Source organism: Haliotis rufescens, unplaced genomic scaffold, assembly GCF_023055435.1.
Source record: "Haliotis rufescens isolate VD_foot unplaced genomic scaffold, xgHalRufe1.0.p SCAF_9, whole genome shotgun sequence".
NCBI lineage: Eukaryota > Metazoa > Mollusca > Gastropoda > Lepetellida > Haliotidae > Haliotis > Haliotis rufescens.
The window spans coordinates 11,578,013-11,594,738 of record NW_025964383.1 but is presented as its reverse complement, the minus strand read 5'-3'; the positions used below and the strand labels follow the sequence as shown (position 1 = coordinate 11,594,738).

Below are 16,726 nucleotides of genomic sequence, written 5' to 3'. Positions count from 1 at the left end.
ATGACAGCAATAATACAAGTGCATGTGAGATAACGGTACATGTGATTTTGATGCTTCATCAACATCAGGTCCCATATCTTCCACAACATAAAACTGCAAAAGCTGCTCAGGGTACAAGAAGTTAAGCCATCTTTTCAGCTTATTTTACCGTATGTCATATTTTAAGAAGTGTGTAACTACGACATAACTACAAGTAGACATTCTTCAAGCCAGTCACTTCTAACATAACACAATGCATGAAACAAAATGCAAAATAATAATACATAACGTGAAAATTCATATGTACTTCACCCAGCAAAAGATCACTGTGATCATATCCTCATCAATCACATTAACTCACACAATCAAATCAAGAGTTCATTCAGACAATAGGGTTCTCTCAGATTTTTTATTTTGTTTGATTTCTGCCTCTCCATTCTGTGTTTTTCACAGTGGATAAGGTGACTTGTCTATATATTTTCAAATAATGATTACACTTGTGTGGCTGTTTATACTAGTCTATACTGATATTATGTCGATTTTATCGTGTAAGCCTACTGAGTTACAATGCCGCAGTTTAACATGGACACCCCACGCAGTCACAGTATAGACTCCGAGCCGACCATTCCTTATTTTGTCCATTCTGGCCTGAACATCCTAGTGCTGAAGGTTTTGACTCGTGTGACGATAGGTAAATTGAGTTATTGAAAAAAAACATGGTAAGATTGGGGCGAGATCAAGATTGTTGCATATACATGTGTGTCTGTCTGCTTGTTATTTGTGTGGATGCGCTGATTTTACAGTACTTGCCCACTTTATGTTGATAACTAGGCAGGGTAACAAAAAATACCATCATTCTACGCCTCTTGATATGACGTGGTCAGGGGCTCGAACCAATGACCTCCCTCTCTTGCTACTAGACCCCTGAGGCGGCACTAGTCTGTCTTATCAGGTGGCTTTTTGTGTGCAACGTTTGGAGACTAAGCAGTTTGTAAATCCACACAGCCCATCTCATCACAGTTAGTAAACATATTCACTTGTCAGTAACTGATAGCATCACATTAATCTTTGTTGTATATTATATATATCTTATTAGTATCTGAGGCCAATAGGAGAAAAGTACAACATATATACATTAACAGTGGACATACATGTAGTTGACAGTGAACCTTGACAATGAAAATGAAGACGGGTTTACAAAACAGTATTTCATGCGAAATATGTGGTACAACAGAACCGCTAACATTAACAATACGTTTTGAAAGGGAAGGTGGCCATGGTCGCAGTTTGTGGAACCACCACGGCAACATTGGTCCGTGTATTACTAGTCATGTCAAGGGGTGGCATGGGAAACTAAGTCCCATCCCATCTGAAAACTAAATTGTGATGCAGAGGAGGTGAACAGGTGCGCAAGGAGAAATATGCAGAATTGGACAATGCCCTGGCCGTATACAAGAGACAAATTGATAATGAACAGAAATGTGCTATCGGGTATGCTGTTGCTCTATATCAGACCCGATAGGTTCGAAATAGTGAAAACTGTGTATAAAAAGTTTATGTATTTACTGGACAATTAAAACTGACACAATCATTTCGAATTGCTTTTGCATTGAAAACTAGCATACAGACTAGAGTCGGCAACTCTTTAATATCGAAGCAACATGTGGAAAAACCTTTCCCCCGGCACCTTAATGAAAGGATGCCGGACGAGCAGGACGACCCTGAAACAATATATCCACATCAGTATGGCGGGCGAACAGGACCACCCTGAAACAATATATCCACATCAATACGGCGGGCGAGCAGGACGATCCTGAAACAATATATCCACATCAGTATGGAGTAGAACATGCACATTTCATGAGATGGTTCTGTTTTGAGGTATATATTCTTTTCTTGGAAACAATATATCCACATCAGTATGGCGAGCGGGCAGGATGATCCTGAAACAAAATATCCACATCAGTATTGAGTAGAACATGCACCTTTCATGAGATGGTTCTGTATTGAGGTATATATTCTTTTCTTGGATATTTAGGGCATATTGACAATACGTGACATCCATGTTCATTATGGTGTTTACAATATACATGTAAACAGGCTGTATTATTAATCTTTTAGAAATGTACATAATCAAGAAGACAACATTCGGTGCATTCGACTTATATGTTTATAGTAAATTAAAACATGTTGTATACATATATGAATCCACTATCTGCCTCTCAAAACTGTTAATGGATGTGCATTGTACGAACGCTTCAGCGATTTCATTCTTGTGCAGTAACACTGGATGTGTGCTGCCTTCAAATTGACAGTCGGTAACTGGAAAAATAACATCGGTTTCATCGTGAATGTTCACAATTCTCAATGGCAATGCCAGTATTCCACATGATCACTACATGGATACACGAGCATCTCTTATACCTCATACTGCTCATACTGAAAGACTTCCGTCACATATAAGTCATTTGATTGCCACGTAGTTGTTTCTGAGTAGAAACTATCTACAAGTCTTTGTTTGGTTATTGTCCCTATCATGACCACCTCTCTCACGCCACGACATCTCGACAGTGCCTTGAGAATCGTTGTCACCATCACGACAGCGCCTTGACAATCATTGTCACCATCACAACAGCGCCCTGACAATCATTTTCACCATCACGACAGCGCCTTGACAATCATTGCCACATTCACAACAGCGCCTTGGCAATCATTGTCACCATCACGACAGCGCCTTGACAATCATTGCCACCCTCCCAACAGCGCCTTGACAATCATTGCTTTCTTTTCTTCTGTCATGTTGATGTCGCTGACCACTACAAGTGTCATGCTGACAGTGAGGAGACGTGGGTTATACACCCCGAACATCGGCCACAGTGGCTGACTAGAGTCTACATTGTCTAACGTCGAGATCACTTTATTCTCCTTCACATCAATGAAGACAATCTTCTTCCTGGTGTCATCATAGACAACACCGTAATGTAGTGTGTGTGAGGCCCCTGCTGTGTTGGGGAGAGGGTCAGGCAGACACAGCACATTCTCCTGCTCCTGCCCTGTCTGCCTGCATACCCCGCCGTGTGTAGTACAGCGGGCGACTGTCATGCACCAGGAGCTGGGTTGGGCAGCTATACAATGATGCACGTCCCTCTGCTCCTCCCAGCACACACCAGACTCTAGGATGAGGTTGTTCCCTGTGAGTGGTTTGTTCAGACTGACCCTGTTCGTCACCTCCCAGTACTGGGGAGAGCCAGCCCGAGGGAGGGGGGCAGTGCTACATGTGCCCCTGTACTTCTTCAGTCTCCCCTCCCCTGCAGGTCTGGTGTCCGACTTCCTGTTGACCAGGTCTCCTTCTGTGTTGATGTGGACGTAGTCGAGATTAACTCTGTCTTTGTCATACTTCAGATGTATACCTACAACATATGAATGTAGTTTACATGTACATAAACAAACAGTGACTCATAGTAAGAATAGCTTTATCAATTAAGCCTGAAAATAATTGGGAGTGAGCAAGACACAGCATGATATGTGGCTTCTACGATTGTTTTCAGTTGAATGCAACTATTAAATAAACAGATTACGTTAAGATGAGATGTTACACAAACGTCCATGTATAATGACACCAACACATGCCATGCAAATATCACATATCACTTTAACCCATGGTGTTCATACTCCAAGGGTAAACTATGCAGGACTGGATTTTACGTGTATTCTGCGCGGTGCACATCACCTGGGGGGCTTCGGAGGCAGAATACTAGTACATCCCCTTCACAAACCTTTATGTCGAAACAGGCGACAATATAGACTGAGTGAGTGAGTTTTTAATGCCGCCTTTAGAATATTCCAGCATTATGTCGGCGAGGAACACCGGAAATGCGCTTCATGTATTGTAACCATGTGGGGAATCGAAGCTGGGACTTTGACGTGCGACTAGAAAATGTTGGGTTCAATGATTGATCTGGCTGATTGTGTGTCATCGTACCCCGACAGCGTTGATCGTTGCTGAGACCATCAAATACTGATGTATTCTGCCCAGACTCGATTACCACCGTGAATCGGGTAAAATATTGCTGCATGAAACCTAAATCAACATTCACTCACTCACACAGGCGACACCTCTCAACTTCTCTGGCTGACTGACATAAAATGACAGACATCTGTCAACCAACAATAATAGATTATAAAAGCTAGGTAGTTGGATAAGGGAACGTTGTGTTTCAAACCCATATAACTCCTTGTGTTACTCGTAGTAAATAGGAACTCATCAACGTATATCTCTGCAGCCGTTGAAATATGCTGCTCGTCTCGCATCAAAACACCGGCTGTATCCTCGTGAGCAGATGGCCACGGAGTACGCTGATCACCGTGTCGGATTAACGAGACTGATTAATATTGATTTCAGCAATTCGTTGAAAATTAGGTGTGTCGGAGTCGGAGTGCGAGACTTTCGGATTAACAGGTCCAAAAAGCACTGATTTAATCGGTTCCCATCATTAGTGTCGGATAAAGCTGATTGTCGGATTAACAGGTGTCGGATTAACGAGTCTTGACTGTATTATTTGCCACAGTTTTGACAGTAAACAAAATCCGCTAAGTTAAGCGGCCAATGCCAACGCATTCGAATCTGATAACCGCACGAGCAACTATGCACAGTAAAACAGACTGAGTTACATACAGGCCTTGTGCAAGTCGAAGATGTTATTCCTTTGTTGATTCGTTTTATGTTGTCCAAGTGAAACAAAGCAAATATGCCATTAGTCCTGGAACTCACATTGCGTAAATATTTTCTTGTATTTATGTGCCGCGCGCTCATTAACAATCTATAATGATACGTTGTCAACCAATACACTTTATCAATATAATTTCCATGTCGCAGGTTCTTTGTTTTTGATCTACTTACCCTCACCTTTCCACATCCTGTAATTCTTTACATGACCCCAGACACAGGTCTATTTATATACAGGCATGTAAAGTGTTCAGAGGGTCTTTTAACATCAATGTTTCACACGTTTCATTCTTGGAAAATTAAGCCTCACCCGCAACAGTAAAGACTGTTCCTGACGTTAAAATCACCTTGTTATATTCTCACCTGATAACAATACCATTGACGTTTTAAGGGAACAACCGATCCAGTGTTGAATTTGGGAATTTCTGCCAATCCCCTCACCTTCCAAAACTAAAAACGTATTGCTGACGCAGTTGAAATCACTTTGTATTCTTTAAACGATACCTTTGACATTTTTAGAACATTTCTATGTCATCTTTTCTGTGTTTTGCTGCTGGTTTCAAGTGTCAAATGCATCAACCTTTCATTATACTTTGCAGATTTTAACTTACAAGTAAGGAATCGTGCTTGTTGTTATTGCAGAAAGGTTTGCTTATTTATGCGTATTCTCTTGGTGGCAAAAGGGGACAGGTCTAAATGAAAGTAGGTAAAAACTTGAAACAAATTTTGTATACAGTCTCAAACAGTCTCACACAGTATGATTAAATATGTAATGATACAAGTGTTCACAAGATTGGTCAAGTTTCAAATCTGTCGTTATCCAAATTAGACTGCAACGAGCGTCATGCTGGCTCCTGGTTTCCAATCTGGTGCAACCTGCATGTTAATATATCGTGCCAAACAGCCATTAATATTGCATCTATATCACATCTTGCTGTAAGTAATGACTATGGATCATTTTGACACAATGATACACACTCTCTTATGGCCAACACCCGGTCTTCATTGCTTAAGACAAGTATGGACTACACTAATATTCTGTTTTCTACTCAATCAAATGTGTCATTCGTTATATTGTAAAAGGGTAAATGATAAATGTACTCACATTTCAGCAGCATGGATGTGTCTACAGCTCCTTGATTCAGCAGATGAACACTGTATTCACTGGCTAAATCTGCAACATCAATGTACAGTTTCTTGCTTGACATGTCAGTTATGTAAGGATATCATTCGTACATGTTTACCATATTAATACAATTGTTATGCTAACTCGTCAGATTAATTTTGGATGCATGATTATTGGAGGTCAAGGAAGAAGGGAAATGTTAATTACCACGCAAGAAATCCATGGTTTGGGTTGCTCTCTTCTCGACGTTTTCCTTCTCGTCAATGCGCTGAAAATATAACAAATATTAGATTGTCATGGTCTGCCTTCAATAATGTGTGCGTTCAATAATTCGCTAATGAACGTTTACTATCTATGTCAAGAATAAGCCATTTATATAGAGACCACTCACTAACACTGCATTAACTAAGCATCTCCTCTAAAATGTTTTAAGTAATGTAATTACATTTTGTGATTTCATCTTTATAACACAATTCTGAATATAAGGGTAGAAAGTATCAATACGTGTGGGTTAATAAACAAACCGATTTCAAGCTTTTGATTTCAGCATTCAGCTGGTCTGTAAGCAGGTTAAGATTTTCAATATGTTTCTCATCTGCATCAATTTTCGTCTTCAGTTCTGTAATGTCCTGCAATAAAAATCTTCAACATGATGTAACCTGACAGTAGAGTTTACTTCTAGTGAATGTCTGAAGTGTAAATGATTATGTCGGTCGGAAAATATCGTGCACTGAAGTGGCCAATCTGTACCCGAAGTTTAAGTTAGAGTTACCTCCCTTATTTGTTGTTAACATGAGGAGAGGTTGGTGGTCAAGAAGTTCTGTGACTTGCTCTTAAAGGCTGCCTGTACCGTAATACGAGCAATACTATGGTGATACGTGGTCTTGAACGACCTGACTGGTGTCTTATCTACTTGCATAGTGCGGATGGGATACCTATCTGAAAACATCAAAAGCTCTGCAGCATCCAACAACACTAGTGATTGAAGTACGGAGCCCATGAGTCCATCAAAATATGTAATAGGGCCTGTTACTCATTATTACTGCCACTTTATTGACCCATTCTATTTCCTGCATTTTGTGCTTGTTGAACCCGAGCTACAATTTATTAATTACTCATTTATCTTGTGTAGTAATTTACTGATTTCACAAATTAGTTTTGTTTGAACTGATTTCTTGGTTAATCACCTCATACCAAGGTTATATAATAAACACAAAAAGTTAATGAACTGATGCTATCTCTCAAATTGATAAAACCAAATCATGACTGATCATATAAATTTCCAGTCTGTTGGTCAATTTGCAGACACGAATTCATTATGTATTACCACTTACTATACTCACCATTTTGTGTTTCATTTCCAAGTCTGCAATAAAGTCGTATGTCTGCGTATCCTTGTCTGGCAGAAAAACGGATAGGACATGATCAAAGATTTACATGACTGGTATTACAACTGGAAAATTGTCAAACCGGGTCTCACATTTTAGAACCATTTTGAAAGAGGTTGAAAAAGAATGCAGTATAAAACATCACATACCATGATCGAATGACCAACACATATTTTCACATATGAATACCTTTAACAGATTCTCCACCCATTTCACACGTCAAAATGGTACCAAATTCTGATATTCTTGATTTCAGCTTTGACAGGCTGCTGGTGTTGTAGACAGCTGTAGGTATGTCATGTGTTTGTGGCATAACAGTGTCCAGGCATACCTGAGTCATCTTCCCTACACAACTCTCCAGATCCATGAGGGCTGACTTTGAGGCATAGAGGAGGGCTTTGGCGATGTAGTCTAAAACCCCAGTGCATGTCTTCCAATCTTCTTGACATGTGTTTAGACGAGCATGTAGAGTTGCCTGGGTCTCCTTTGTATGACTTTCAAGATCGACCAGAAGTTCCTTCTCTCTTTGATCAAGTTGTGATCTCAGAGTCTGGAATGTGTGGCCAATACTTTCTTTCAAAGTGTTGTATGTTCTGTCGGTTGCTTCGCTTCCTTGCCTGATGCTCTGCATGTGTGATTGCTGGCGAGCCTGTAATTTTGACAGCTCATTCTTATGATGGTCTAACTGTTTTGTTATAGTATCAGCAACCACATCAATCTTCTTAACTTCGTGGTCAGAATGGTCTTCAATCCAACATCTCGCACAGATTAACTTCCTGCAGCTTTTATCAAACAGATAAAGGGAGTCATGTTTATGGATACTGCAACATGTTGGAATATTCGAGGATGTCGGTTCCATGTCAGTGAGGTTTTGAAGTACATGTGTCCTGGTAAGTTTGAAGTTGCTGTGCATGTTCTGGCAGTATTCACAGAGGAACTCGTCACACTCCTGACACCAACACACAGCCTGGTTCCCGTTATCTTCATGTGTACAGATGAGGTCTGTGGATCGATGTTTGACTGTCAGGTGGTATATTTCCTTCTGTCTCACTGCATCCTTCTGGAGACTTGTGTCTGTGAGGTTGACCTTCCTATGACATGTAGAGCATGATATCACACCGCCAGCTGCAGATGTCACACACGTCTCACACACAGCGTGTAGACAGGGCAGTAAGTAGGGCAGTGGACCTTTCAGGGTAAACTGCAGCTGACAGACTGAACACATCGGAAATATTTCTATTCTGAAAGGCACAAAACGTATATCAGCGGCTAAGATCTGTTTAATGTTGTGACACGTACCAATCCACACCAACATTCAAATTAAGTGTACACTGCGTTACAATATTACAGAGTTATCCGTGGATGTTTTGCATGAAAATAATTTAAACATGCCCAACATCTAAAATGTTTGTAAACTCAAAGTTGTCACTAACAAATATATGGAAGGTGCTGCTGCCTAGTGGCTAAAGTGATAGCTTGCCACGCCAAAGAGCCATGTTCGATTCATTACATGGATATAATTTGTTGTGCCCGTTCACTGTGTCTTGCCATTTTATTTTTTTTAAAAATAATTTACGCTTTATATCTACGATCAACTGTTTAAAACTAACTAATTGCAGCACACAATGTCGTTTATTGCAGACATCCAGTAATCGTCTCACAACATTAAAACACATCCACACGATACATTCAGATACACCATACATTTACTCAATAGAGGCAGGTCCAATTCCTTCACTCTGCATTAAGGATCACAAACACAAATATCATAGTAACAAAAATCGTGCTTTTTTTCCATATAATCAATATGGGTGCAGTGTTAAAATGAACATGGCTCAACCCATCCCGCTTCTATGGTTATCCTACACGGCGGAGGTTTATCTGTACATAACATATCAGTGGCTAATGTGGATTATGGTTTGTATGAATAACGACTGGACTGGTAGAAAAGTAGGAGTGTGTGACGGTCAGCGATTATATAATGTTGACACTGGCGTTGAATTCTTGTTAGTCAGACAGTACACACTTACAAACCTGGAAACAAAGGTGAATTTTTCACTTATCACAAATGCCCCGAGTTCTGTTTGCGTACTCACGCATACAATTGCGTTAACACGAAACACGGGACACTATTTGGCCAGATTTTTTTTATATCATTTGATTTAATCTGCAATAAAGTGAGAACATTATCAAGATCTGGATCAAATCAGTTTTATTATGATTATTTTCTCAAGGTTCACTAATATTACAAATAATACTGATGTGATTTACTTCCTCAACACTTAAACATATCCATCAAAAAGGAATTATTCGAGTTCCTGTACTCGGCAAACTTCAAGAAGTAAGTATTTGTTGATTAGTCTTAGATATGCGGGCGGTTACAAACAAGTTAATGCCAGCATATATATTTGTTGATAATTAGAAATAATATTGTTAACAAAACTGCCGAAAGGTACAGAGTCTAAAATATTGACAGAAAATGGTTTCACCTTACCATTACACAAATCTTTTAAATATAGACATTTGTGTCGTGGTTATGTTTAACGCTCTGCGTTAATAATCCCGAAAGAGAAATAATTCATTTTATTACAACACTATGAGCATTTTAGGTCACCAGCCCTTTCAGGTCGTGACATATCCTTTAACATTGGCCAAGGTGGAATTCTGCAAACACAACACTACCACAGTAGTGAAATATATATATTTGATTTGACATGATCGTATCAAAGTGAGTGAGTGAGTTGGGGTTAACGCCGCATTAAACAGTATTCCAGTTATATCACGGCGTGTCAGCTTAAGCGAACTGGGATTCGAACCCACAAGCATAGGTTTCTGGCGTCCCCAAGGGACGGAACTCTTCACAGCAAATCGCGGCGCTTTAGACGACTAGGTCACCCGTGCCCCTACTCTCCTCTCCCCCTCATCTCAAAAACCATATAATAGAGTAAGTAAGTGAGTCAATGGGTGAGTGAGTATATTGTGTGCAAACGATATCCTAGTTATGCATAACACGATAAAGGACAACCAGTTTTCGTTATATTCAGGTGATTTCTGGTCATTGTCAAATATGACCCTAACTATAACAGTGAGGACATTTCGATCTCACACAAGTATCATCAGGCAACAAACAGTAAGTGGTTGTTTTTTTCACAGCACAACAGAGTTCGAAACAATAATCAACAGATTGAAATAAAATAGTCAAAGTTCCACGTGTATCCGCTGTTGCGAATCTTTGGAATGGTGATAGCATGGGTAAAGTTACAAACATTCTACATTCCAAAGAGTGAAATTTCAAAAGAACTGCAACATGGTCGCCGAGTGTGGGACACGACAAATCATCTCGGAATACGTATGTATGTATGTATGTATGTATGTATGTATGTATGTATGTATGTATGTATGTATGTATGTATGTATGTATGTATGTATGTATGTATGTATGTATGTATGTATGTTATGCTTGCTTTGTACAATGTGTGACAATGTTAAGAGTTTCTTCTTCTTCTTCTCGGGCCGATGGGGTAGTATAGTGGTTAAATCGTTTGCTCTTCACGTCAAAGGCCCGGTTAAGGGTTATGTATATAATGTACTATTTGCATTGGAGACAACCCCCTGTTAATCCGGATTTCACGAATAAATCGCACGTTTTTAATTAAAAAATCAGCAGGTCACTGCGAATGAAACACGAGGTACATAGTATAGATGTGGTGATTAGGGACTTATATCCTTCAAGCTGAGACGTTGTCTGTGTGTGATTAAAGTTCTGGATAAATACTCCTCACACATTAAGGTTTACAGACAAATGAAAGAGTGTTATGAATGACCTGATTTATCCAATTTCTGATATTGTGTCACTTATTATTAATCTCACTTTATTGAATTGTACTAACTCCACTGCAATGGCCCACGGCTGTTCTGTTTGTTTACTTAAATGTAGTAAAGCTTACCAGTAAACGTTGTCCCCTGTAAGTGAAATATTCACTTGTGTACCGTTATCAGAAATATGATTCGCAGAATCGTCTTTGGGACAAGTCTATTTATGACTGAACAACAAAATTTCGACGTTCTGGACCGCACCAATGTAACTGTATTAAAGAATAGTCCGTCGTCCAATGACCATATGCTGAAAAAATGACTTTCTTACAGGGTAACGGGAAGCAGGGGAGGCTCATCATTTTGAATCTCCATTGATGGAAGTTGAGAAAAACACCACTAATGATCGTTGTGATGAGATTACACAATGCAATGCGAAAGTGAAAACAACCGTCAGCGATATGAATGTTTGAATCCAGTACCTCGCAGCATGATGTCGCACGGCATATAGCACGTTGGAGTTAGAAAATAAAAGAGACTGTCAGGGCTGTGGACTCCCACAGGTGACAATTCTTCGCCAAAATGTATGTCTGGGATGAAATCATAGAATCGCGTTTGTGATGCCTTCCAAATCTCCGAGCAACGCTGTAGGAATTCCGATCTGTGAACACATTTGCTACTGGCTGTGAGAACTTGCCTATGTGACTTGACTCATTTGCATATGACTGGAGCGCTCATCACATGGACTGTTAGTAGTTAGTTTACCGTCAGACATTTAGGAGAAAAACATACGGTGTTTTCAGTGTAGAAATAGGTTACGCTAGCTTGAATTTAAAACCGAACGTGCCTTACGAGGTTTCAAATGTTAAATTTGGCGTGGTTACATATAGAGGTAACCCAGCTCTACTTTGAAAACACAGTATGTTTATCTCCATTCTACCATGACTAAATACAACGCGAACTCATTGATGTTAAAATACATTGAATGGACAGGTATGGGCTGAGTCCAGTGTTTTGAGTGGGTTGTCAGTCAGAATTTACAGAATTCCCGACAACAGTCTTAAATCACCGACAGGCACTGAAAGCATGTAGTACGGCACTTTGTGAGCTAAAATGAGGAGGACAACCAATACAAAAAATATTCAAGCCTTGCAATGATTTTGTTCTACACCACATGCCATTATTATGACGTCATATCGCTCATTGTGACGCACAATATATGACGTCACAATCGTATATAGAAAAGCGCCAAATAGCAAGATATCTGTTGACCTCGAAATTTGAAATACATTCTCTTTGCATTTTTCTATCGTTTATTCTGAACGAAAGGTATTGTCACATAACGTTTGAATATTGTATCAACCGCAACTTTGCGTTTTGTAGCCTATAATTTTAGATATCATTTTGGAATATGCGTACAGACAATGACTGTGAAAGAAGTACTGATTATATAATATGGGCTTTCGTGGTGATGCGGCAGTCAAATCGTCTGTTTCAGTCAGAGGAGGTTTTCGTAATTCAATAGCTCTGATAAACAATCAAAATCGGGTATTTTCAAAATGCATGGCAAATGTTCTTTCCATGTGGTAGAAATCCATCGTAGCAGCTTATAATGTGTTTTCGTAATTACTGACACAAAATGAAAATGTTTGATCATAACTTGAATAAATGAAAATAAGTTTAGCAGTTAAAATAATACTCGCATGACAAAGAATGACGGTTGCATAACAAAATGAGTGCACATGATATTCTGGTAGGCATTGGTTCCAGCAGCAACATAGGGGATTACAGCACCACACCAAGACCAAGAAGACACAATTTAGTGTGAACAGTAGGTGTTGGTCGCATACATAATCCGACCTAATCCCACATGTGATCTATCGCGTTCAGATCTGGGGGAAATCAGAGCAATTCCTTGACAATACTGACTGTTGAAAGGAATTGCTGTTTGATCTTTGCAGAGTTGGGTCGGACGTTATGCTGCTGGAAAAACAACTGACGCTGAAAACGTCTCAGCAAAGGCTGCAGAGCAGACAGCAGGACATTGTCCATAAAGGATTGAGCCGTGAAACTATCGTTAATGCCAATAAGGTCACTCCTAAAGACTTAGGACAAGATGGTGACGAGACATGGTTACACGACGTCGCACTGGTCGGGGTCTGTTATGAGCGCTAGCTACCTATTTGTTAAAAACGTATCGGTTAATGGTTGTTTGGTTAGAGTGGAACTTGTTTACGACAGCCTATAACAATTCAAGAGCTGGATGCCTCTCTGCTAACCACAAGCGTGTAATGTTGAAGAGATGTGATACTCATAGATAGCAACAATATCCTTTTTTATAATTCTAAGAATGTTTTCCTCAGAACAGAGTCTATTGTACGATTCCGACTAAAGAATAAGTTTATAGTTATGAATCACTATCAAATAGTGATGGTACGTACCAAGGTGAGCGTAACTTTCCTAATGGTAGCACGTCTAATGCAACGACAAGTCAATAGTTCAAACACGTATGACACATGTCAAAATAGGGACCTGCATCCAACCAACAGCTCCTTGGTCACTGATAACAAATTGGAAATGTCCTGGTGATGCCAGTTTGTTAGAAACAAAGAGGCGTTACTGTGTCTAGGGGAACACCGGAAGGTTTCACCACAACATTTATTGACATTCAACCGCCATGCAAATGTCAGGAAAATGGTATTTTTCAGGTAAAGTTGTTGAAAATAAAACCATGTTAGCCACGAAATATTTTCAGATGTTACAGTATGACGCGTAACTCGGTTTACATGAATTGCTTGTAAAGCGTACGTTCTGCAATTCACACACATGCCAGATATACTAAAAAACAGAAATCAGGTACTCTTTAAGTGTAATTTTAATTATCATTTTTGAAATTGGTAATGTTTTACAAGGTATGCGCCCGTTAGTATATTTACCCGGCAGACTGTAAGATAGTTTCGAATATTATTTGGGAGAAATAGGTTAGCGAAGATATTATGGTGATTCCATTTCAAATTAGAGCTTAGTAGTATGATACTGTGAGTGTCTTCATCTCCTTCATTTCATTTGACACGGTTCGGTGTCTATTAACACGTTTAAACACACCCTTCTTCTCACAGCAATAAAATCTTCCAAACTGCAAACTTTAATAGAAACTGATACACTTGCTACTGTAGACATAATATACAGTCTCATATATGCCAATCTCCTTCCATCAGAATCCAATACATTCGCTCAAATATTAAACTGAAATATTAAATCTTTATTTCATTGAAAATAACCTGAGGTGAAGGCTTGTCTAGGTTTTGCTGCTCGACTAAATACAGATTGATAATACACTTGGTGAAATCATCTGACCAACAACTGTTCCTGCTGTTATTATTACGTCCCAAAGTGTTGTAACAACAAATTCAAAATGAGTTATTAAATATCCTTGCGCCACTAATCTAGATTCCCGCAGGACTAATAGAATCACATGTCTGATTTATCATGTGTTTTGTTATATGAGGTAAGAGAATGGCTAACTTACACATCAACTGTTTAGAGTGAAGTCAGCTTGTCCAATATTTATAAGGTATTGTTAATGTTAATCCTTTTTAAAATATTTTTGCCGCTGAGAATGTAACCGTTTCTACGCAAATTTACCGCGGAATTATAAAGTACTATCTGAACCTAGACACCGAGATGTACCAGTATGCATCGAAACTCGACTTTAACAGTTCATTGTCTCTATTGTGAAAGTGCATCCGAGAACCCACACTTTTCGTCTCGTGGCATCGGTTTTCTCACTAGGGAAGAAAGTGGAGCTTCAACTCTTTGTAAGGTGAACTTCTACATCCCAACGCTACTCATTTCTTTCGTCGTGACGCAAGAACGTTCAGTTCATCCAGGACACCGTTTTCTGACAAAATGGCTGGTCTTAGTCATCTGTGTAAAATTAAGAACTCCGGGATCCAGAGTCCACATACGACATAAAAAGTTTAACTTGCTTTTACAAATTGTATATAATGACTTTTATCGTATCCAGGCATTGTCAGGTTCTATGTTTCACTGGGTTTGGTATCAAGTGATTAACCAACGAGTTGTATTATATTGATACAGTAGGTATACATGTATTAGCATCAATTAAGGAGTCAACAAGGAAAAACACAGAGACATATAAATACATCAGGTGCTAAAGTGTTTCAAAACCTTAGACTGAAACCTTATACAATGTTTTACATATGTCAAATGTGTTTTATATTTTCCAGATTTTTACCTTGTCTATCATGCGAAAGCTGCAGAAGTAATTCTTTGATTTCGCTCTCCAGTTTCTTCTTTTGCTGTTCATGCAGATAATTCAGTTGTGATACTTCCTCTTTGTAGTGTTGATTAACGCTGTTGATTTTACAGTCGTGATCGGTCTCCGCTGTATGTAATTGTTGTCGCAATTCATCAAGCGCCTTGAAAAATAAAATAAACATGTATGAAGGAAAACTAATATTTGATTCGAAAGCCTTGGGCGATGAGGAACAAACTATAATTTCAATTTAATGATTTATCATATCATGGGTATGTTTCACGGCTGAATAAAGCTAACAGACAGAAAACTATACACATAAAAAGACCGGTAGGCAGTACTTGCAGTATTTACAAATTAAACATAAATATCGAAACAGACGTAACAGTCAGGGAGTAACAGGAACTGTGATTATGAAAATAAATGTCTCAGATATTGGAAATCAGCGTCTAACTGGGGATAAGGTCTTTTAGAACTATACAAGTAATTTACCATTGGAGATATTTTGGAAATTAGCGAGATCGCTAATCATAATTTTCAATACCTGTGCCTGAAGCTTACTTACTAATTGTTGGATTTGGTCAAAATAAATAAATTTGGGATATTTGACACTCTTTTCTAAAGTGTCTCGTAGTTTCACACACTAAAGAAGCTTTCATTTGCCAAAAGAAAGGTTGCTTACTCTCACGGGCGGACCACTGGCGTCCTGCGAAGAATTACAAAGTTATTTTGTACTTTAAAAATATATTTAAAAAAATTATGAACATTGCATATATGGTAGTTAAATCATTGTCAGTCGGAATCGTATTACATACATCACGATCCGAATCACTGATATTACTACTGAATAAATACCATGTTTAAGCCTGATTAAGTATATTTACCATATCAACTCACACTCTCGTAATAACCCCATTTATCCACACCCTTGTTTTCCCTTATTTTCCCTATTTCTACCCCTGGTAATTTTAAGTCTACACCTAACCCTCCCTGCCCGCCTGAAGATTAGGTAATTCATCTGGTTTATTTGACCTATGAAATGAAATGTATACTTACATCTTGTTTGGATGTCTCTGACTCAGTGTCTCTCGGCAGATATGTCAGGAAGGACTTTATAATGGCTGTACACTTGTCTCTATTCATGTGCAGGTCGGCAGGGAAGCAGGTGCATTCTGCTGCATTCTCACGTTGGTCGATCCTTGCCAGAAAACTTTGTTTCTTCTGACATAAAAAGTTGTCTACAGCGGCGTGTACAACATTGAAATCAAATTTCGTATCCTCCTTCACATGTCTTACGATCAATCTCGCCAACTGAGTGTTGTATTGAATGCTCTTCTGGTTGACCCCATCCCTAGCTGTGAAAGTCAGCACCAAGACAGGCCGTGTAGGGGAGAACACACATATATCACACAGGA

At 39.1% G+C, this 16,726-nt stretch overlaps 1 protein-coding gene across 2 annotated transcripts; it reads right to left on the bottom strand.

Annotated features, from left to right (window-relative positions):
• Positions 1–1,779: 1,779 nt before the first annotated feature.
• LOC125377441 lies at positions 1,780–15,429 on the bottom strand. Of its 2 annotated transcripts, XM_048390896.1 has the most exons (7): positions 15,291–15,429; positions 7,409–8,460; positions 7,175–7,230; positions 6,356–6,460; positions 6,039–6,099; positions 5,811–5,879; positions 1,780–3,389 (listed from the first exon to the last, which is right to left on the bottom strand). In XM_048390896.1, exons 2-7 carry the CDS (start codon positions 8,442–8,444, stop codon positions 2,722–2,724), a joined length of 1,995 nt encoding a protein of 664 aa, XP_048246853.1. In that variant the 5' UTR covers positions 8,445–8,460; positions 15,291–15,429; the 3' UTR covers positions 1,780–2,721. The 2 variants fall into 2 exon arrangements, with proteins under 2 accessions (XP_048246853.1, XP_048246852.1); XM_048390895.1 differs by lacking the exon at positions 15,291–15,429 and having other exon boundaries at positions 7,409–10,633.
• Positions 15,430–16,726: the final 1,297 nt, after the last annotated feature.

Bases quoted from the DNA above. Each gene is read 5' to 3' on its own strand.
- LOC125377441 (XM_048390895.1), bottom strand. From the start codon at position 8,534: ATGTTGGTGTGGATTGGTACGTGTCACAACATTAAACAGATCTTAGCC. The intron at 6,461-7,174 runs GTGAGTATAGTA...TTTTTATTGCAG, and splicing joins TGGAAATGAAACACAAAATG to GACATTACAGAACTGAAGAC. The intron at 5,880-6,038 runs GTAATTAACATT...TTGATGTTGCAG, and splicing joins AACCATGGATTTCTTGCGTG to ATTTAGCCAGTGAATACAGT.